The 21,998-nt window shown below is 43.5% G+C and overlaps 1 protein-coding gene across 1 annotated transcript in view; it reads right to left on the bottom strand.

Annotated features, from left to right (window-relative positions):
* The window catches only part of ALK (ALK receptor tyrosine kinase), a gene marked incomplete at both ends in the record, with an annotated part of 722,458 nt that overhangs the window by 181,021 nt on the left and 519,439 nt on the right, over positions 1-21,998 (bottom strand). The window contains one exon of the mRNA XM_079720718.1: positions 1,859-1,986. Within this exon, the coding sequence (XP_079576844.1) occupies positions 1,859-1,986 (128 nt within the window). The remainder of the gene's footprint in view (positions 1-1,858; positions 1,987-21,998) is intronic.

The following is a 21,998-nucleotide window of genomic DNA, read 5'->3' as shown; positions in this document are numbered from 1 at the left end:
TGCAAATGCAACATAAGCTACAGAGGGAAACTTTTGTAGCCGAAAGGAAGTACTAAGAGATGAAAATTGTGCACAACTGGCTGAGATCCTTCAAAGGTACAAAGAATTTTTGCAGGACTATTTGTACTGGGTGGGAACTAATGCCTTCTCCTTGACACATTCTTGTTAACCGGCTCCATTTCAACACATGGCCTCTTTTGGACAGCACGTAGGCAGACCCTTGACATCTGTGAGGACTGGTGATGTCCAGAGAGGTTCACAAATCCCTAAGCTCATGAGTGTGGAAACATTTGTTCAAGTTCCTGGCTTTCTCCCAAACCACATGTTTCTGGTACAGTGCCTCACATCACAGGCTAAGCAACTTTTCAACTTGAACTGAAGTTCAATCTATCATGTTATGGTGACTTCTCTTTTTCCCACACATAAACCAGTTTTGATTAAAGAAAAAAAGAAACAAATACGCTTTTTCAAAGTTCTTGTAAGGCTAGCAATGAATGAAGAGCTACAGCAACGTAAGGAACTGGGTGGTCAGTGGGCTCCCTACCTAAGGGAGTCCGTTTTGTATACCAGCTCCAGATTCAAAATGGGGCCTCTACCTGTAACAGATGGCTATGTGTTATGGGCCTTCATGGTTGCTCATGAACAGTCTAAATGGAGAGGTTAGGTCTGGGAGTGCCACAGGCTTCCTTCCTGTCAACACTTCATTCTTGGGGCTCCAGACCACAGGTTCCACGGCACAGGTGAGAGCTCCCTTCCCAGTGAGCCACTGGGAAGAGGCAGGCACAGCAGGAGAACAGTGACAACGAAAGCAACTTTTTTCCTGAAGATTTGTATAATTCAAGCCCATCTTGTATACCCTCTACATGTGGGAAATAATAAAGGATGTTTATAATTATGACCCTAGGTCTTCTGAAGAATCAAGGAAATATCTACCTCATATGTATTGATGGTCTATCTTATCCTGCATACCAATCAGACTTGAGGCAACGTCTAATGAAAGATACATATAAAATATGATCTTGAAACTAAGAATAGAAGATCAAAAACTCAGTAGAGGAAGGGGGAAATAAGCTCAACAAAAAACTACACAGATATAATTATTGTGATTAAGTACTGCATTTAGTTCAGAGTTTCCTGGCAACAAAGGCAAAAAGAAAAAAAAAATCGACAAATTATTCTTCAGAAGAGAGATGCCCTCTCTTGGTAATAAATCTTGAAATAAACTCACAATGTAGGGCTTATGCCTACAAAAGAAATTCAGTGACACAGTGGACCATGCCCTAATTATTTTTACAAAATAAGCAAAAAAATTCACATATAACCATTTCCCACATTGTCCCTTAATGACAGCTTAAATCAAATCACTAAAAATACATAGTTGTAAATTTTACCTCAGGAAAAAAAGTAAAATACTAATCATTATCAAGTTAGCGGGGTGGTGATATAGGTGAAACAAAAATGGCAGAATGTTGATAATTGTTGAAACTGGGTTGAGGGTACATGGCAGTTCACTGCACTATTCTATTCATTTGTAAACATTTGAAAATTTCCACAAAACAAAACAAAACCATAGCTGAAAGCATTTGACAGCCAGGGGAGTTAAGCTAATGTGTTATCTAACAAAGACTATATTCTATTTGATAAAGTTTTAAGTTAAGCAGATATAATACTATACTCAGTCTTTGAAAATTGATCAGCTGAGCTATGGAGCACTTGGCAATACTCAGAATCAGACCCAAAGCACTGTAGACATTTCTATATAAGTGTGCACATTCCCAGCTAATTATGGCGGCAGGTTATTGACCCACTTAAGACAACAAGCTACCAAGGAGTGGAGGGGAAAGCCAGATTCAGATACCTTCACTGCAGTTTTTCAGGGCAAAGAAGTCCACTGCAGACAAGCTTCGGTTTCCACTCGAGATGTATTCCAGGGCCACTCGGAACGGGTTCTCTGGGCGCCCAATTCTTCCCTGCAGTACAGTCCAACTGGTTGCATTGGAAAGCAGAGGGGAAAAGCATAAAAAAAAACAGTGATGAGAAGCAGACCTAACCTGCAGAGAGGTCCTACCCCTGCACTGGCCCACATTCTTCATGCTGCACCAAGAGGTGGAACCCTTTTTCCTCTTTCTGATTGTGGGGAGGCTAACCCTGTGTGCTTACATAAATACTGCCTTAGGACAAATTCTTAGAACCTGGGTCAAAGCGTATGTACATTTAAAACTCTGAGGATGGTGACTCTGACGGCAACACACACACATTTGTTTCTTTCTTGTCCAGCTAACTCAGAGACCCAATTCTTAAACCCACTCTAGCCACTGGTGTTCCTTTTGTCATACTTTTTAGGCAACTGCAGACCTTTGGACTACTTCAGTAGCTAGTCTTACAGGAAAAGAATATATATGCCTGAGAAAATCTGCCAGCAGAGTGAAGGAATCATCTTCAAAGCATTTATCAGTGTATTCATAATTATCTCTGGAAAGAATGCTTGGGTTTTGTAATTTTATCGGATCCCAAAGTCTCAGAACCCTCAGGTTTGCTATATAGCTACTTAAGGGAAGCTAGCAAGTGCTATTTATTTACTGAAGGAAAATTAAAGTGCACTGAAGCAAGTGTTTTGGGGCAAAAGTTACCTAAGATTGACGTGGACTCTGCAAAAAAGGTTCAAACAGAAGAAGACGGAAGCTGGTCAAACACTGAGCACTGCATCTATCTATAATCAAGGACACTGACACCGCTGGAGAATGGAGAATAAGTTAAATGAACATTTTTACACCTCACTCAGGCTATTAACCTCTTGGAGTAGCCTCCTGTCCCTGATTGGAACATCAAATTTACTTTCCAAAATTGATTCAGGGTTTTTTTAATGTATATAGTTATTTTGTCAATTTTGTGTGGAGAATGGAAATTACCTGGACTATTTTGTATTTTCTTTCCTTTTAAAGAAAAACAATTTTATTGAGGTGTAATTGATGTACAATAAATAAATCACATGTACAAAAGTGTACAATTTGATGAATTTTGACATTTGGATACACCCATGAACCCATCACAATGTTTCATAGTGTCTTACCACTAGGTTGGGCTTAGGTATGGCAGTACAAGTACTAAGGAACTTAGGGAAAGACTAGCTTTCTGTCTGAAAAAATTTTAAAGCACCCTCCCAAACCCCAAGTATAAAAAAATATTAAAAATCCAGAAAAGTTGGTCAAGGAAAGTAAAAGTCACACAGAAGCTCATCCAGAGACTACCATGGTGAACACCTCTGTGAACAGCCTTTTAGCTACAGTTTTACAGATAAGGTCATACACACATAAGCTTGCTGTGACTGCACTTTGCCACTCAATAGTATGTCACAAGACAATAAATATAAATTACATGATCAGTTCAATGATTGCATTTTTAATGATTTGTGCATTTTTCCTGATTTTTCTTCTCATGCTGAGGCTAACCCTGTGTGCTTATGTAAATACTAACTTAGGACAAATTCTTAGAACCTGGGTCAAAGTGTACGTACATTTAAAACTCTGAGGATATTGTCAGTCCTCCAACAGTAAATCAGAAGGCCCATTTCTCCATTTGCTTATTTGCTTGTTAATACTGGATCCCATCAAATCTTTTTTTTTTGGTCGCACTACACAGCTTGCGGGATCTTAGTTCCCCCACCAGGGATTGAATTGGGCCCTCGGCAGTGAAAGCACAGAGTCCTAGCCACTGGACAGCAAGGGAATTCCCAAGATCCCATTAAATCTTTTCCATCTGCTAACTTTTGGTAATGAAGGCGTCGCCTAAGGCAATCTATGGTCTTTCAGGTGGGTGCTCCTGGATGGGAGTTTTTTGTCTCCGGTCCCTGCCATGTTGCTGGGCATGCAGTGCGCTCTGCTGAAGGCAGAAGGCATTTCTGTTCCCTTTCTGTGCTCTTCTGTAGTTAATTCAGATCACTGGAGCCAGTGCCTCAGCCATTTAATAAAAGTGTATTAAATGTATAGCTGATTCACTTTGTTATACAGCAGAAAATAACACACCATTGTAAAGCAATTATACTCCAATAAAGATGTTAAAAAAAAGTATATTAAGTTGCCCCACAATAGATGCTGTAGAAGGGATTATTACTGTTGTAGTTTGTTCTCTGTGACTGTACCCAACAGGATTTCTATCCAAAATAAAACCAGTGCAATTGAATAAGGAAAAGGAGGCCTTCTGTTTAAATGTGTGACTGTCAAAGAAAAAAAATTTGAAAAGAAAATGTAAATGAGGGGTCCTTAAGGCAAAAAAACAAAGAGAGCAGAATTTTTCTTGCTCTTTTGAAAAATAAAGGACTCTTATTTTCGAGGAAATATGGTGATAAAAGGCATGACTATTCATATTCTTCCAAAATCGCAGCTCTCTGCTCTGAGGAATGATGGATTTTAATTCCAGGTACACAGTGGCCCTTGACAACAATTTCCATTTCTGTATTGGCACTAGCCCTCTGGAAAAATGTGTCAATTGTTTTAGGGATTAATTTCTGAGTTCCCGATGCAATAACTTTTGTCTGAAATTCTCTGGCCTCCCATAGTTTCCTGCTGCAACTTTAATAACTTTCAGAGTAGTTGCCAAACATGATTTTATAACCAGGGAATTTGGGACTGAAAAAGGGCAAGCTTAGACCTAGGCTCAGATTTGTGTAAGAGACAGCAAAGCCCTGTGAAAAAAACCCAAGCTCTCTTTTCTCTCTGCCTCCATTTTCTTTGTTGACATCCCAGTGGTCATGAAACTTGCTCATTAGGGTCCTGTTTTCCTCTTTGGCTGGTGGCAACTCTACTTCTGCTTGCAAAGGGGAAGGTTATGTTCTAACCTAGAGCCTCCTAGAGACAAAAGTGCAGCTGTATCCATGTGCTGGGGATTTGTGGCCATCTCAGCATTGGTGCTTCAGTCAATCAATATGACAGTGAGGGGAGGCCATCTGGGCTTTGGGAAGCCAAAAGCACAGTATGGATGGCCTGTCACCATCCATTATCTTCCAGTTGTCTCTCTGGAGCTCTCCACTTCCAGTTCTGGCTCTGCCCACCATTTGCCTGATGACTTTAAACAAGGTAGTTTACTCTGAATGCCTGAAAGTTGGGAGGTTTTCTGATCAAATTGTATTCTCAACCAGAGAAAGTGTCTCCAACTTTGTGTGAGTTTGCTGAGAAAAAAACTGACTACACATTTTTGCTGAGTGGTTACATCATAATGAATAAATCAGCGTCCACTGAAAAAGGCAGGAGGATTGGTCTGTGAATATCAAGGTCCATTTCTGATCTGGAGGCTGGAAGTAATATATTCAAAGGCCACCAAGTTGGGAGCTGAGTCCCAGATTCTGGTCCTGGATTTGCATGGGGTAAGGTAAGTATGGGACCTCCTTGGGTTATAGTTTCTTTATTAGCAAAATGCAGCTGTTGAATTAAAAGTTCTCCAAGGTCTCATACTGATCTTATGCCTATACTTTTCTAGCAAATTGCCTGAATTCTAGTGACAAAACACTTTACCAAAACCCTGAAAGCTTCAGTGGACCAATAATATTCTATAGAAGGTGGAAGAAGAATGATTAGGCAAAGAACCACAGACTTATTTCTCCAAAGAGACTCAGTTCCACCCCCTCAGAGAAATGGTGAGAGCTGCTCAGGGTCACACATTGGTTACCTACAGACCTAAGATTAAAATCAAATATATTATTTCTCCACAACTGCAAGAACAGGAGACAATGCGACCGATGGATCAGTCTGTATATTCAGTCACATTTCATATCACTAGAATCACAGAGATAAAGAAGGATATGTTGACATAGCATTGCTAGAGGAAATCACCAGTCTGGGTTTTGAGGATAGACAGGTCAGACAGTGAAATACATTGTCAGAAAATGCACACACAAAACAAAACAAAACAAAAAATCATAAGAAGATCTGACATGAAAACAAAAAGAATCTCTCTAAGGTTCCCACTGCTCCATACCAGGTTAGTCTCTACATGTTTAAAGGAAACTGTCTGGCACTTCTGATGTGAGGCAGGATGCTGATGAGATTGAAGGGTTGGCAGCGTGTCTCAAAAGGACGAAGGCACCAAGTTATTGTAAGTCCAGAATGCAGGGTCACTTTTTGACAGCACTTGAGGGCCATGGATGTCAGTTGACAAAACAGAGGAATGTGTATTACTTCCCTGCTATGTGATATTCCAATAGGCGTGATGTTGACGTAGGGCTGGCTTACAAAAGTGAGCCCTCAAACACACATGCCAGTCAATGAAATGCCTTTCTGAGATGGTTTTAGCTGCTACAGTATCAGGACGCCTACATTCAGTTCTCAGCTCCGCCGTCTACTAAGTGACCTTAGGCAAATGATGTAATTTCTTTGATCTCCTGTTTCCTTATTTTTAAGGTAGAAGTCATAATGATTAGCTTGCTGGATTGCTGTGTGGATTTGTGAGAAGGATATACACAAAGGAATACCCTTATTGGGGCCTCAATAAGCAGGAGCTCTTCTTACAGAAGACCAGAGCTTTTTTCTTGAAAGGGCACTGGTCCATGAAATTATCTGCATCTCAATTCATTTACAAGATTCAAGTGGGAGAGGAATGTAAGTAAAAGAAGGTAAGAAAGGCAATAGCAATTTATGAATAGCAGCCACCTTTTGTTTAAATCAGGAAAAATTTTTAGTTAAAAGAAATTATGTTGAAACACTCCTACAACAAAATATATTAGCATTGGACTATGACAACAGATCGACCTTCTGTCCAGAACTCTCTAAAGGCCCCCATCTCACTTTGGAGTAAAATCCTCTTATTTATCTTTGCATCTTTCTGTAGCATGTGAAAAGATGCCTTGTGTCTAGATCTTGGTTTGAATTTGTTGAATTGAATTCCATTTCTCAGGTATTTACTGGTGCATCATTGCACACTAGATAACGTATTAAATGCTCTGGGGATCCTTAGAGTTTAGGATTTAGCTGTGTACTCAAGGAGCTTACAGACTAGTGAGAAACAGTAAAAGTATGTACTGAATTTTAGAGTGAATGGCAGTATAGAGGAGCTGAGTGAGTGGAATAAGCACTACATACTATTGAATCATAGAGGGCAAAATGATGTCTCACGTCCAGTGATCAGGAGAGGTGTAACTTGAGGATGGGTTATGAGGAAGGGGCAGGTGTTTGGGAAAAGGGCAATGCAGGAAGAGGGGCTGGTATGAGCACATGAGCAGAGCCCATACAGACTGTGTATTCAGGAAACAGGGTGGTCCTGTCTGGTGGGAGTCAATGTTTTTCACTTTCATAGGAAGGAGGTCCTCTGTGTCTTGCCATGCTCCCCGACTCCCCGCCCCCCCAACTACACCTGCTTAAAGCCAGGGTGATGGATCATTCATCATTGTGTCTCCAGTGCCTGATACGTTGTAGACACTCGACAAATATTTGTTAAACAAGAGAACAAACGCATGAACAGATTTCTGTTAAATCAGACAAGATTCTGACATTCTGGGCCAAAATTTTATGGCAGTGGAGTTGAGTTAATCTGAAAGTTCAAGTCAATTCATTATTGTTCGCTGTCATCCATTCAAGTGATAATGATGCCTTCCCTGTTAGGAGGAACCTAGGGACTGGGGAGTTTGTGGGGGTTGAAGGAAGTTTTGGGATTGATTCATTGTATAGCTCTTGACTCCCCATTTGCCCACAGGCTCCATCTTTAAAGGGGCAGGGCCATGGGAAACCATCAAACTAGCTCCTGTCCAAGGACTTAGAACCCAAATAAGGAATCAGAGAGTTATATTAATTGAGACATGGAGGGGACCTGAGTGCTCAACTAGGAGAGGTCCCACCTCATGCGTGATCATTCTCTACAACACAGGTCAGCCTTGAACCCAGCAATATGAATATTTTTAAATAGATCTTTATTGGAGTATAATTGCTTCACAATACCGTGTTAGTTTCTGTTGCACAACAAAGCGAATCAGTCATATGCATACACATATCCCCATATCTCCCTCCCATCCTCCCTAACCCACCCCTCTGGTCATTGCAAAGCACCTAGCCAATCTCCCTATGCTACGCTGCTGCTTCCCACCAGCCAACTATTTTACATTCGGTAGTGTATATATGTTGATGCTACTCTCACTTCACCTCAGCTTCGCCCTCCCACCCCATGTCATCAAGTCCATTCTCTATGTCTACGCCTTTATTCCTGCCCTGCAACTAAGTTCATCAGTACCATTTTTTTTTAAGATTCGATATACATATGTTAACATACAGTATTTGTTTTCCTCTTTCTGACTTACTTCACTCTGTATGACAGGCTCTGGGTGCATCCACCTCACTACAAATAACTCAATTTCGTTTCTTTTTATGGCTGAGTAATATTCCATTGTATCTATGTGCCACATCTTCTTTATACATTCATCTGTCGATGGACATTTAGGTTGGTTCCATGTCCTGGCTATTGTAAATAGTGCTGCAATGAACATTGTGGTAACATGTCTCTTGATGAATTATGGTTTTCTCAGGGTATATGACCAGTAGTGGGATTTCTGGGTCATATGGTAGTTCTATTTTTAGTTTTTTAAGGAACCTCCATACTATTTTCCATAGTGGTTGTATCAATTTACATTCCCACCAACACTGTAGGGGGGTTCTCTTTTCACCACACCCTTTCCAGCATTTACTGTTTCTAGCTTTTTTGATAATGGCCATTCTGAACAGCGTGAGGTGATACCTCACTGTAGTTTTTTAAATAAATTTATTTATTTATTTATTTATTTTGGGGTGTGTTGGGTCTTCGTTTCTGTGCGAGGGCTTTCTCTAGTTGTGGCGAGTGGCGGCCACTCTTCATCGTGGTGTGCGTGCCTCTCACTGTTGTGGCCTCTCCTGTTGCGGAGCACAGGCTCCGGATGTGCAGGCTCAGCGGCCATGGCTCATGGGCCTAGCCACTCTGCGGCATGTGGGATCTTCCTGGACTGGGGTACGAACCCGTGTCCCCTGCATTGGCAGGCGGGCTCTCAACCACTGTCCCGCCAGGGAACCCCTCTCTAGGTGTTTTAAATGTAGGGTTAGATTGTTTATTTGAGATTTTTCTTGTTTCCTGAGGTGAGATTGAATCGCTATAAATTTCCCTCTTAGAACTGCTTTTGCTGCATCCCATAGGTTTTGGGTCATTGTGTTTTCATTGTCATTTGTTTCTATGTATTTTTTAATTATTTCTTTGATTTCTTCAGTGATCTCTTGGTTATTTAGTAGCGCACTGTTTAGCCTCCATGTATTTGTGTTTGTTACAGTTTTTTTCCTGTAATTGATTTCCAATCTCATAGCTTTGTGGTCAGAAAATATGCTTGATATGATTTCAATTTACTTAAATTTTCTGAGGCTTGATTCGTGACCCAAGATGTGATCTATCCTGGAAAATGTTCCATGTGCACTTGAGAAGAAAGTGTATTCTGTCACTTTTGGGTGGAATGTTCTATAAATATCAGTTAGATCTATCTGGTCTATTGTGTCATTTAAAGCTTGTGTTTCCTCATTTATTTTCTGTTTAGATGATCTGTCCATTGGTGTAAGTGGGATGTTAAAGTCCGCTACTACTATTGTGTTACTGTCGATTTCTCCTTTCATGGTTGTCAGCATTTGCTTTATGTATCGAGGTGCTCCATGTTGGGTGCGTAAACATTTATAATTGTTATATCTTCTTCTTGGATGAGCCTTTGATCATTATGTAGTGTCCCTCCTTATCTCTTGTAACAGTCTTTATTTTAAGTCTATTTTATCTGATACGACTATTGCTACTTCCGCTTTCTTTTGATTTCCATTTGTATGGAATATCTTTTTCCATCCCTTCACTTTCAGTCTGTATGTGTCCCTAGTCTGAAGTGGGTCTCTTGTAGACAGCATATATATGGGTCTTGTTTTTTTTTTTATTTTTTACATCTTTATTGGAGTATAATTGCTTTACAATAGTGTGTTAGTTTCTGCTTTATAACAAAGTGAATCAGTTATACATATACATAGGTTCCCATATCTCTTCCCTCTTGCATCTCCCTCCCTCCCACTCTCCCTATCCCACTCCTCTAGGTGGTCACAAAGCACTGAGCTGATCTCCCTGTGCTATGTGGCTGCTTCCCACTAGCTATCTATTTTACTTTTGGTAGTGTATATATGTCCATGCCACTCTCTCGCTTTGTCACAGCTTACCCTTCCCCCTCCCCATATCCTCAAGTCCATTCTCTTGTATCCATTCAGCCAGTCTGTCTTTTGGTTGTGGCATTTCATCCATTTACATTCAAGGTTATTATCGATATGTATGTTCCTATTACCATTTTCTTAATTGTTTTGGGTTTGTTTTTGTGGGTGTTTTTCTTTTCTTGTATTTCCTGCCCTGAGAAGTTTCTTTAGCATTTGTTGTAAAGCTGATTTGGTGGTGCTGAATTCTCTTAGCTTTTGCTTGTTTGAAAAGCTTTTGACTTCTCCACCAAATCTGAATGAGGTCCTTGCTGGGTAGAGTAATCTTGGTTGTAGGTTTTTCTCTTTCATCACTTTAAGTATATCCTGCCACTCCCTTCTGGCCTGCAACCTTTCTGCTGAAAAATCAGCTGATAACCTTATGGGGATTCCTTTGTATGTTACTTTTTGTTTTTCCCTTGCTGCTTGTAAATTTTTTCTTTGAATTTAATTTTTGTTAGTTTGATTAATGTGTCTTGGTGTGTTTTTCCTACGTTTGATCCTGTATGGGACTCTCTGTGTTTCCTGGACTTCGGTGACTATTTCCTTTCCCATGTTAGGGAATTTTTTGACTATAAACTCTTCAAATATTTTCTCAGACTCTTTCTTTTTTTCTTCTTCTTCTGGGATCCTTATAATTTGAATGTTGGTGCATTTAGTGTTGTCCCAGAGGTCTCTGAGATTGTCTTCAATTCTTTTCATTCTTTTTGCTTTATTCTGCTCCTTGGCAGTTATTTCCACCATTTTGTCTTACAGCTCACTTATTCGTTCTTCTGTCTCAGTTATTCTGCTGTTGATTCCTTCTAGTGTATTTTTCATTTCAGTTATTGTGCTGTTCATCTCTGTTTGTTTGTTCTTTAGTTCTTCTAGATCTTTGTTAAACATTTCTTGTATTTTCTCAATCTGTGCTTCCATTCTATTTCTGAGATTCTGGATCATGTTTACTATCATTACTCTGAATTCTTTTTCAGGTAGATTGCCTATTTCCTCTTCATTTATTTGGTCTTGAAGGTTTTTACCTTGCTCCTTCATCTGTGACATAGTTTTTTGCCATCTCATTTCTTTCTTTCTTTTTTTTTTTTTAAATGAGTGGGATTTTGTTCCTGTTTTACTGGTTGTTTGGCCTAAGGCTTCCAACACTGGAGTTTGTAGGCTATTGGGCAGAGAGAGCTGGGTCTTGGTGCTGAGATGAGGACCTCTGTGAGACCTCACTCTAATGAATATTCCCTCGGGTCTGAGATTCTCTGTTAGTCCAGTGGTTCAGACTCGGAGCTTCCACCACAGGAGCTTCTGCCTGACCCTGGGCTCGTGAACCAAGATCCCACAAGCCACATGGGGTGGCAAAAAAAAAAAAAAAAGAACAATAACAAAGTAAAAAATAAAATTAGACTAGGAAAATTACAGATATGTTAGAAAGAATGTAAAAATAAAAATATAGATGAATCAACAGCCAGAAGGTACATTAGTACCACAATAGTAAAAAAGAGGAGGAGGGAAAAAAAAAAGTGAGGGGGAATGCCTTTGCTGTGGAGGGCGGGGCCTAAGCAAGGGTGAGGTTTGGGCAGTGGGTGGGGCCAATGCTCAGGACCCACAGGGCTGGAAAAGGCCCTGGGAGCTGTGGGGGGTGGAGCTTAGGCTCAAGGAACAGAAGGGGCCCATGTGTGCCCCCCAACCCTCGTCTCAGAGGGCAGGGGACCTGACCTGGGATCCCAGCAGGCTTCCTGGGCTTGAGTGGGTGGGACAAACGCCCTCCTCTTCTCTCCTGCTCCTCAGATCTGGGGTCTGGGAGGGCCCTTCCTGCCTGCCTCTCCTGTTCTCCCCTCGGCCTCCTTCCTATGCCCGCAAAGACCCACGTGGCCTGGAGGGGGGTTTGTAGGGCAGGGTACTGGCCTGGGAGCTCAGCAGACTCCCAGGGCCCCAGTGGGCCAGGCGATCGCCCTCCGCTCCTCTCCCACTCTTCCTGGAGAGTCCCTCCCGCCTGCCTCTCCTGATCTCTCCGGCCTCAGGGGTGCAGATCCTGTCTGGCCTCCACTCTCCTCCCCACTCAGTCCCCCTACATCCTACTGGTTCACTCTGAGGTTCCTCCCATCTCCTTGGGTGTCAGGGTTCCTGACCAGCGGCCACAAGTGCCCTAGTTGTGGGGAGACGCTAACTCCATATATTCCCACACTGCCATCTTTAGCAATATGAATATTAACAAGAGCAACAATTCCAGTGATAATAATAACAGCACTAATAATGTGATCAACAGCAACAGTTAACATTGATGGCCTACTGTATGCTCTACTCTTCCTGTTGAATTTTAAACCCAGCATCATGTGACTCCATAGTCCCTATGAACACCCCCTTAAACTGTCTCTTTTAAGCTTCTTGAGGTTAGAAACCATGTCCTCCTGAGCCTTTGTTTCAACTTCTGGCCCTGGTGAACACGGTTGCGGATCTGAAGCTAAAAGATGTGGTCACTCTCACGTCTGTAGTGGCTACAATGGACAAGTCATTCAGGTGGCGACTAACCCCACGCTGAGATAGCCAAGCTCACGGGTTAAGTTGAGGATGATGGAAACCACACAAATTAGACAGCCAGCAACGTCTTTTTCACATGGAGCTCAGTCATATGATTATTATTATTACCAAGCATAACACTGTCAAGACTCAGGCCTCATAGCTGACATTACTCCACATGTCCCTTTGCTAAGACTCTCTCTTGACAAGTGGCCGGACGTGGGTGTGAAGATTCATTAGAAATAAGGAACTGAGCCTGTGGGAGCTTGTCTAGATCAATTTAAAAAAAAAAGTTAATTGCACTTCTCTCCCTAATCATATCCTAAAGGAAAAAAACACACATAACTTTCAAGGTTTTTAAAAAATAGACCTTGTAGTAATTCTGCAGCAAATATAAACCATTTGGCACTACTTTTTATTGTTTCCATTATATCAGCCTGCTTTTAAAGCATTTTTATGGGGGAGAGCAGGAGTAAAAAATGCCAGATCAATGTAAATTTTACTGTAGAGTCCTTTGTTGCTAGTTAATTTTCTGCAATAATAATAACACTTGGCATGTGGTGTGGGGTCTTTTACCCAAGTAGCCCTGGCTTTGTTATTCCTTGTCCTTCAAAATTTCCCAGAAGTTAGATGCATGTGTCCTGGAGAGGACTGGATCTGGATGGAAACTAGGTTTCAGGTTGATTCAGGATGTGGTTCTCACGAGCCTGTGGTGGAAAAGAGTTGCCCTGAGGCTGAGGGTGGCCTCTGGCTCTGCTGGAGGGGAGCTGTGGGAGCAGAGAGGTGCTGAGACAAGGTTGGGCTCCCTGGGGCCACAGTGGACTCTACTGCGACCTTAGCACTGGCAGCTGGAAAGCAGTTTTGATTTCTATCAGAGATACTATATGGGTGACAGGCATCCAGAAGGTGGCCCAGCTTTCCTGAAGTGGAGGCCAAGAAAATGTTCCCAAACTGTGTTTCCCCTAATTCTTCTGTCATGCTTTTGAGCAAAGAAAAAAACTGAATGGTTTTGGGCTCTTTTTCCTGGCCTCTCTTTAGCGTCTTCTAATTTTACCTCCTCCCTCCCTCCCTCCTCCCTTCCTTCTTTCCCTCCTTCCTTCCTTCCCTCCTTCCTTCCCTCCTTCCTTCCTTTCCTCCTTCCTTCCTTCCTTCCCTCCTTCCTTCCCTCCCTCCTTCCTTCCTTCCTCCTTCACTCCCTCCCTTCCCTTTTTCTTTCCTTCCTTCAGGAGAAATATATTAATTAAGAGTGGAAACTTTGGAGGCAGACTTCCAGTTTTATAATCTCAATTCTGCCTCTTACTGGCTGTGACCTCTGGCCAGCTACCTACCTAACCTCTCTGTGCCCAGTTCCATCATTAAGAAGTGAGGATAATAATAGAGCCTTATAGGGGTGTGGTGAAGACCATGTGGGTTAAGACATGTACAGTACTTAGCTGACACTCAGTAAGCATTAGCTAATACTGTTATTATTATGTTAGTGTTTCTTTTCTCTCCTACACCCACTACAGCTGATAACCTTACAAGGAATGACTTTACAAGAAGGTGAAACAGGAGACTGACCATGTGTGACAGGATTTCAGGGATTTGGGGAGAGCTTCCCACCCCAAAACACCAAAACTTTTGGGATTCCTTCCAGTCTCCCATGTGGAGCTGAAGAGACAAATGCACAAATGCAGATACCCCAGGGAACATTGTGCCAGGCACTCGATATACATTTCATTTATTTGTGTATGTGTGTTTATTCATTCCAGAAAGGATTTAAGGCAGCTATTTTACTTTATCTCATTTAATTTTCACAATAGATGCATGAAACAGATATTGTCATCCCTGTTTTATAAGAGAGAAAATTGAGGCTCAGAGAACTTATAAACTTGCCCATGTAGTAAATGGTAAGAGGCAATATGAACCAAAGACGATTTATCTTCAAAAGTGTTGCACTTTCTACTATATTGCACATGCGTGTAAATTTATGTTAAATGTAAATAGCTAGTTTTATAGAAGAGCTTTTTAGTGGGTTGGGGGTGGCTAGTATTTGAAGAATAGCAGTGCTCAGAAAAGGCATTCTCCAAGAAATATTTTGGCTTCTCCCAGTGCTGCCCCAGGCTGTTTTATTCCTTCTCTCCTCTAGTTCCACATTGTCATAACCAGGCTGGAATACATGGGTTTGTGGGAGGGAGGCAGATATCCACCCTGGTCCCTGGCTGAGAGTTTTTTCCTACATTCTATATAGCAGGCCACGAAGAGGAGACTGAGAGTTGACCTCTGCAGACCTCGCCCCTAAACCACTGGGGGTGGGGTGGAGGGGAGTAGACTGATTATAGCCACAGTTATAAGAAAAAATGTTAGTAGAAGAAATGTTCTTAAATGACCTCCTGGTGACCAATTTGCTTGCTGGATTAGCATAATCTCTACATTCTATTTTCAGTGGAACACCCTTGCTCTGAATGTTCAAGGTTACTCTGTAGTACTCCTATACTTTCCACCCCATCACTTGAGCTACTTTAGCTATTCCCAATTCTGTTTATGCCAATTGTACTCATTTAGTTGATACAACATGAGCAAGAAAAATTGGAATTACTTTGTGAAGACTAGTAGAGGTAAGTCACTAAAAATAATTGCTGTTTAACTAGATGTGAATGGGGCAACAGAAAAGATCAAGCGAAAAAAAACCTTAAGAATCCTAAAACCTTCAGATTGGTTCACGAGTGTTCTAAAATTATTTCCATCTTAGAGAAATTGAAACTGAAAATCGTGGCTGTGGTGTCATGGTGTCATGAATGTGACTTACATGGAAAGACAGTGCAAAACTCCCAATCAACAGGGCCACACTGGAAGCAAAGGCCTTGGCCCTACAGCAAGAGACTGGTGAATTAGCATATGCTTAGAAATTGCAAATTAAAATAAAATGTTTAAGGGTGTAAGTTGATTCTCAAGCAACTATTGGTTTTAAGCTTATTGTCCAAGAACATTTCTTTGCTCTAGTTTGTATTTAAAAATACCTAGAGGGCTTCCCTGGTGGCTCAGTGGTTAAGAATCCGCCTGACAATGCAGGGGACATGGGTTCGAGCCCTGGTCTGGAAAGATCCCACATGCCGCGGAGCAACTAAGCCCGTGCGCCACAACTACTGAGCCTGTGCTCTAGAGCCTGTGAGCCACAACTACTGAAGCCTGCACGCCTAGAGCCTGTGCTCTGCAACAAGAGAAGCCACCACAGTGAGAAGCCCACACGCTGCAACAAGTAGCCCCCGCTCACCACAACTAGAGAAAGCCCGCGTGCAGCAACAAAGACCCAATGCAGCTAAAATAAATAAATAAATAAAATTAAAAAAAAATACACAAAGGATTCACTAGTGGTTTTCTTTTTTTTAAAGGAGGGAGCACTGATTACTTAGGCAAAAAATCAAGTGAGAGAAAACTTCTTCAAGTCAGAAGTAGTGAGCCTGAGAGTCCTGAGGCCCCCTTCCATTTCTCTGAATTTGGATTAGGTCCCATGCCAGTCACTATCTCCTCCAGCATCCCATAAGCCTCCCCCACTGGGGGCTGTGTGGAGGGACCAGCTGGATTCTGGGCCGGGGAAGTGAGAAGGGAGAGGGTTTGGTTGGTACCAGCATTCCAGGAATCATTTAAAATTACGGAAGAGAGCCCAGGAGGGGATCCCAGAGGGGTTCCCCATTCCACAGACTTATCAGACAGTCTCTCTGGCAGGGTGGGTGGTGGATTTTCTCTGAGTAGAGGCTCAGGTGATCATTTTGCCCATGGAACTTTTTCTGTATGGAGAGTTGGGCACATCACCCACCAGCAGCCAGTGCGAGTCTGGAATCTGTTTTCTTAACTTTCTCTTCCTTCCAATAAAATTTTAGCACCATCTGTTCTTTGCAAATACAATCATTTCTTTCAAGCCAACTCAATGCAGTTAGTTCTTTTGTTTTTGTTTTTTTAAAATACATCCTCCCCAGAGCCAGATAAAGAAAATAAAGAAAACATTGAAACCTGAAATGTGGCCATTTTCTGGAGGATCCCTCCTTTGGCCCAGTCTGCCTCCAGCTTGAACCCTGAGTCCTGAGTGGGGCAGGGGTTGGAGCTTTAAACCTGTGTCCCCGCCTCAAGGCCCAGGAATTGAGCCCAGGCAAGCTGTCCTCCTTGCCTGTGCTCAAATGAGAGCGTCTCCCACCTCGCTCCCTAGAGAACCAGCCTAAATGCCATTTAATGCATTAATGTATTGATTCATTCAGTGTGAACTCAAGCCTCTGTGCCAAGAAAAATGCTGATGCCCAAGCCCAGAGGAGGCTCCATTTCAGTCATAAATCTCTGGCCAGGTCAGGCCACTGTGCTGAAACCGTATACGGTAGAGTAGACCTGGCCATAAACTGTGGCCCTGTAAGCAAATTCTGGGGCTGGGATAGTGGTCAGCTGGAACAGGATGGAGGGCCCTGGCCAGGTGGGGTCAGGACAGCCCACAGGTGTGTCCCCACTAAAGATGATCCCCCATTTCACGCTCTGCTCCTGTATTGCCCCTTTGCTGGGTGGCCATCCAGGGGCATGGAGGCAATTGCCAGAGGCATTGATGGACCATATCCCAAGCCCCCTGGCACAGAGAGGCTCAGTGGCCCTGCTAGAGCCTAAACTGTACTGTGGCATGTATAGTAGATGACATTATTGTGGGGTTGAAAGATGTAAATCTGGCATGAATCTTGGAAACCTTGGAAATCACCATGTTCAATCTTGTCACGTGGCAGAGAAGGACTGAGGCCTGAACTATTCTCCTCTACTCTGTAGACACAGGAGGGTTCTATTCTATACACTGTGTCTGGAATAATTTCTTTAAAACTCAAGCATGACCATGCTCTCCATTGCCCTCAAGACTGGCCTCTGGTTCCCTGTATATGGCAGGGCTCTTTCCTGCCCCTGTGTGTGTGCTCAGGGGGTTCCCTGTACCCAGCATCCCTTTTCTATGTTTTCTCTACTGGGCTGTTCTTCATTGATTATGGAATCCATCTTCCAGGTTGGACCGAATGACTGGTACAGGGGAGCAAGGGCAAGATGTGCCTGACTCTCCCTGAGGCATTTGTAGAAAAGCTTCTTGAAGGAAGTGACATTTGTTATATTTGGCTGGTCCACTCTGGTCCTAGAAGGGATGTTTAGAAATGGTGGTGTTTTGTGTTGAATTGTGTCGCTCCAAAAAGCTATGCTGAAGTCCTAACCCCCAGTGCCTCAGAATGTGACCTTATTTGGAAATAGAGTCTTTAGAAAGGTAATCAATTTCAAATGAGGTCATCAGGGTGGGCCCTAATCCAATATGACCATGTTCTTATAATAAGGGGATTATGATAAGGGGAAATTTGGACACAGAGACAGACACACACACACACGGAGAATGCCACATGAAGATGAAGGCAGAGGTTTGGGGTGATGTATCTACAAGTCAAGGAATTCCAAAGATTGCCAACAAACCACCAGAAACTAGGAGAGGGGCGTGGAGCAGATTCTCCCTCACAGCCCTCAGAAGGAAGCAACCCTGGTGCCACCCTGAGCTTGGACTTCCGGAACTATGAGACAATTAAGGTTTGTTGTTTAAGCCACCCAGTTTGTTATAGTTTGTTCTTTCTTATGGTAGCCCTAGCAAACCAATATAGGTGGATAGTTCAAAATCATCCCCACCAGAATGTAAGTTGATAACAGCCACTATGGAAAACAGTATGGAGGTTCCTCAAAAAACTAAGAATAGGGGCTTCCCTGGTGGCACAGTGGTTGAGAGTCCGCCTGCCGATGCAGGGGACGCGGGTTCGTGCCCCGGTCTGGGAAGAACCCACATGCCACGGAGCGGCTAGGCCGGTGAGCCATGGCCGCTGAGCCTGCGCGTCCGGAGTCTGTGCTCCGCAACGGGAGAGGCCACAACAGTGAGAGGCCCACGTACCGCAAAACAAAAAAACAAAAAAAACTAAGAATAGAATTACCATATGATCCAGCAATCCCACACCTGGGCATATATCCAGACAAAATTATAAGCCAGAAAGATATATGCAACCCTGTGTTCATAGCAGCACTACTGACAATAGTCAAGACATGGAAGCAACTCAAATGTCCATTGACAGATGAATGGATAAAGAAGATGTGGTACATATATACAATGGAATATTACTCAGCCATAAAAAAGGAAATAATGCCATTTGCAGCAATACAGATGGACCTAGAGATTATCCTACTAAGTAAAGAAAGTCAGAAAGAGAAAGACAAATACCATAAGATATCATTTATATGTGGAATCTAGAGTATGACGCAAATGAACCTATCTACGAAACAGAAACAGACTCACGGACATAGAGGACAGACTTGTGGTTGCCAAGGGGGAGGAGGTTGGGGGAGGGATGGACTGGGAGGTTGGGGTTAGCAGATGTAAGCTATTATATATGTAATGGATAAACAACAAGGTCCTACTGTATAGCACAGGGAACTATACTCAGTATCTTATGATAAACCATAACGGAAAAGAAAAAAAAATCCCCCCCTGCAAGTGGAGAAACAAACTTTACAATATTTTTACCAATGGTGGATGATGAGTGGCATCATCCCTCTATCTGACGACCCCCGCCATGGACAGGCAGCCCACAGGCTACTGGGAAAAGCGTTCATTTCTCACAGAGAAGCCCCATTTTCCTTGGGGCCAGAAAGAACGCCAGGCACTTTCCTACACATTTACCTCAGGCTCCCAGATGAACAATATCACCTTCGCCTCGGGGAGGCCCCACTTTAGAATGATACTAGAAAGTGCTGGCTAATAACCCAGGAGCCACGGGCCCATTAGATTCGCCTGGGTAATGCTCATACCTTTAAGCCATGCTTGAAGAAACGAATGGAATTTGAACTTCAGGATTCTACTGTGTTAGCCATGTGGGAGCTCTCTAGAACGTGGCAGATGGAACCACTTGAGGGGCCCTGAGATTGTGCCCATGGTACGTTTATCCGGGAGCCAATTTCTGGGCTGAACTTTCCACCCCCAGGTCTCACACGACAGGAAAGGGTCAGCTCAAAAGAGTGACCTGGGACTTGGCAAGGATGCGCTAGAAGCAGAGCACTTGGAAGCAGAGCCAGCAAGACGTGGGCTGGGGTCGGGGTGGGCAGGAGTCCCTGGGCGCAGGGTAAGCTTTCCTCCCCCGCCCTCAATTCATCTCGGACTGTGAATAGTTATAATAAGAAAGCCTTGAACACTCAGAATCTTTTGACATTGGCCCTGGCCCTATACACTGGAAACTGCAATTTTCTGGAAAGGGCAGGCTCCCTGTTCCCCCTTCAGTGGTCTATTTAATCAACAAGGGCTTGGGGAACACTCACCTATAAGACAGGAATAGCCCATCTTCCTTTACCTGCCTCCCAAGAGATGTATGCCTCTCAGAGTGCCTTAGGAAGGACTGCCTGGGTGTCTACCGTATTACAAAGGTCACCATAGCCACCGGTTAGGCTGAAATGCAGTTTTGTTAAAACCAAGGCATTTGACTCCAAAGAGTCAAAACAACTGACTCCTGGGGATGAGGTTGTAAGACCCACCTTTTTGCTCAGGCCTTTTACTGATAGATCGTGGAAGCTGGAGCCTATCCAATGGTTTGGCATGTTTCTCGTGGAGCCCAGAGGGCAAGCAGAGTCCTCTTCCCCTCCCCAGTCTAAGGCATCCTCAAAGGACAGAGGACTGCAGGAGCAGACGGTGACAAAGGCTGGGCAAAGTCCAGCACAGGAGCTCCTGGCTAGTGTGAGCGCTGTGGGTGTTTCCAAAGCTCTGCTGACAGCTTGCAGCAGGTTCAGAGACATCATTCAAAACAGCCCTGAGCCTCTGATTCAAGGGGCTGGTTGCCTCTGCACCGAGCAGGTGGCAGACACTCATCTCTGGCTCTTCATGCTCACAGAGCAGGGGCTGGGTAGCAGGCGCTGCTGTCGGTGGACCCTGAAGGATGTGGAAGGGATCTGTGTTCTGCTAGCATCTCTGCCTTTGGAAACCCGCCAGTGGTGTCATCCAGCAATGATGGTAATACTTGCTATATTGTTATTAGATTATTATAATGGTTATAATGCCAACCACTCTTGGACAAAAAGGAACTCTACACAGCCATCTCATTTAATACTCTTAGGGGCTGTGAGAGGTAGGATTTGGTGCCCCTTTGTACAGATGAGAAAACTGAGATTCCAGCAGGCGAATTATCTTGCTCTCGATTTAGTAAGCAACATTTCATAAGCTGAGGTTCAAACTCTGGCCTGTCAAACTTGAAGTCCGTGGATGTCTCTCTGTGCCTTGGCTTCCCACAGAAACAGGATGTAGCCTGGGCTGCTGTAGGAGATGGGGAGGCTGGCCTCAGACACTCAGAGATCCCACATCTTCAGAGCTGAGAGGTATCCCAGAGATGGCTGAGATAGTTTCTTGAGGGCCCACTGCGTGCAGAGCACAGAACTTACTGCATGTATCAGATCTAGACCAGAGATGGGTTCAGGGTAAAGATGGACCCCCAGTCCAGAATCCTCAGGTTCACAGGGTGAGTGCTTCTTGGGACAGCCGTGGGACCACTGCCTCAGCACACTGGCTCCCATCTGAGTGGCTCCATGTTTCCACACACACCTTCTCACCTGATTCTTACAGCCCCCCTGGGGGACAAGAACACAGGTGCTCTTATCTGCTGTCCCACAGCCAGGTAGAGTGGAATAAAGGGTTACAGGGCTTGCTCAGAGGACTACATAGAAGTGCCAGAGCTTGGTCTCGTGATTGTCAGGCTGGTGCTCTCTTCTCCACCCCCTGAAGATTCCAGAAACAGGAGGGCCTCGGCGTGTGGGGATTGGCTGCCATGATGTCTGCCTGACATTGGTACGTGTGGAGCCTCGCTAATGATGTTCTGTTTCTAGAGCCATCCCTTGGCGGGGGCATGAAAAGCATGTGTGTAGGGAGTGGCCTGGGAAAAATCTGAGTTGGGAGCCTCTTCTTTCCCTGGCATTTTTACATGGATGAAAATAAATATCAGTTCTTATGGGACAGGGATAATATACAACTCTTCCCACTTTACAGATGAGAAAACTGAGGCATAAAAAGCAGAAGGAAATGGAACCCAGTTTTTTAAATAGAAAAAGATCACAGACGCTAGAAACTTAGGGCCAGCATCTGACACCTAATCCTCGTTGCCTCTTACTGAACTGAGTAAAGGTAACTGGGGCCCTTTATTCCTCACCTATGACTTGGCTCTCTTTGTGGTTTGTGGGCAGGTGCCTTGGGTGGACCAGGGGCTAAAGTCCCGTATTGAATTAAAGTATATGTCA

Source organism: Hyperoodon ampullatus, assembly GCF_949752795.1.
Source record: "Hyperoodon ampullatus genome assembly, chromosome: 15".
NCBI lineage: Eukaryota > Metazoa > Chordata > Mammalia > Artiodactyla > Ziphiidae > Hyperoodon > Hyperoodon ampullatus.
Note: the sequence above shows the minus strand (reverse complement) of the source record. Positions and strands in the feature narration are given on the sequence as shown.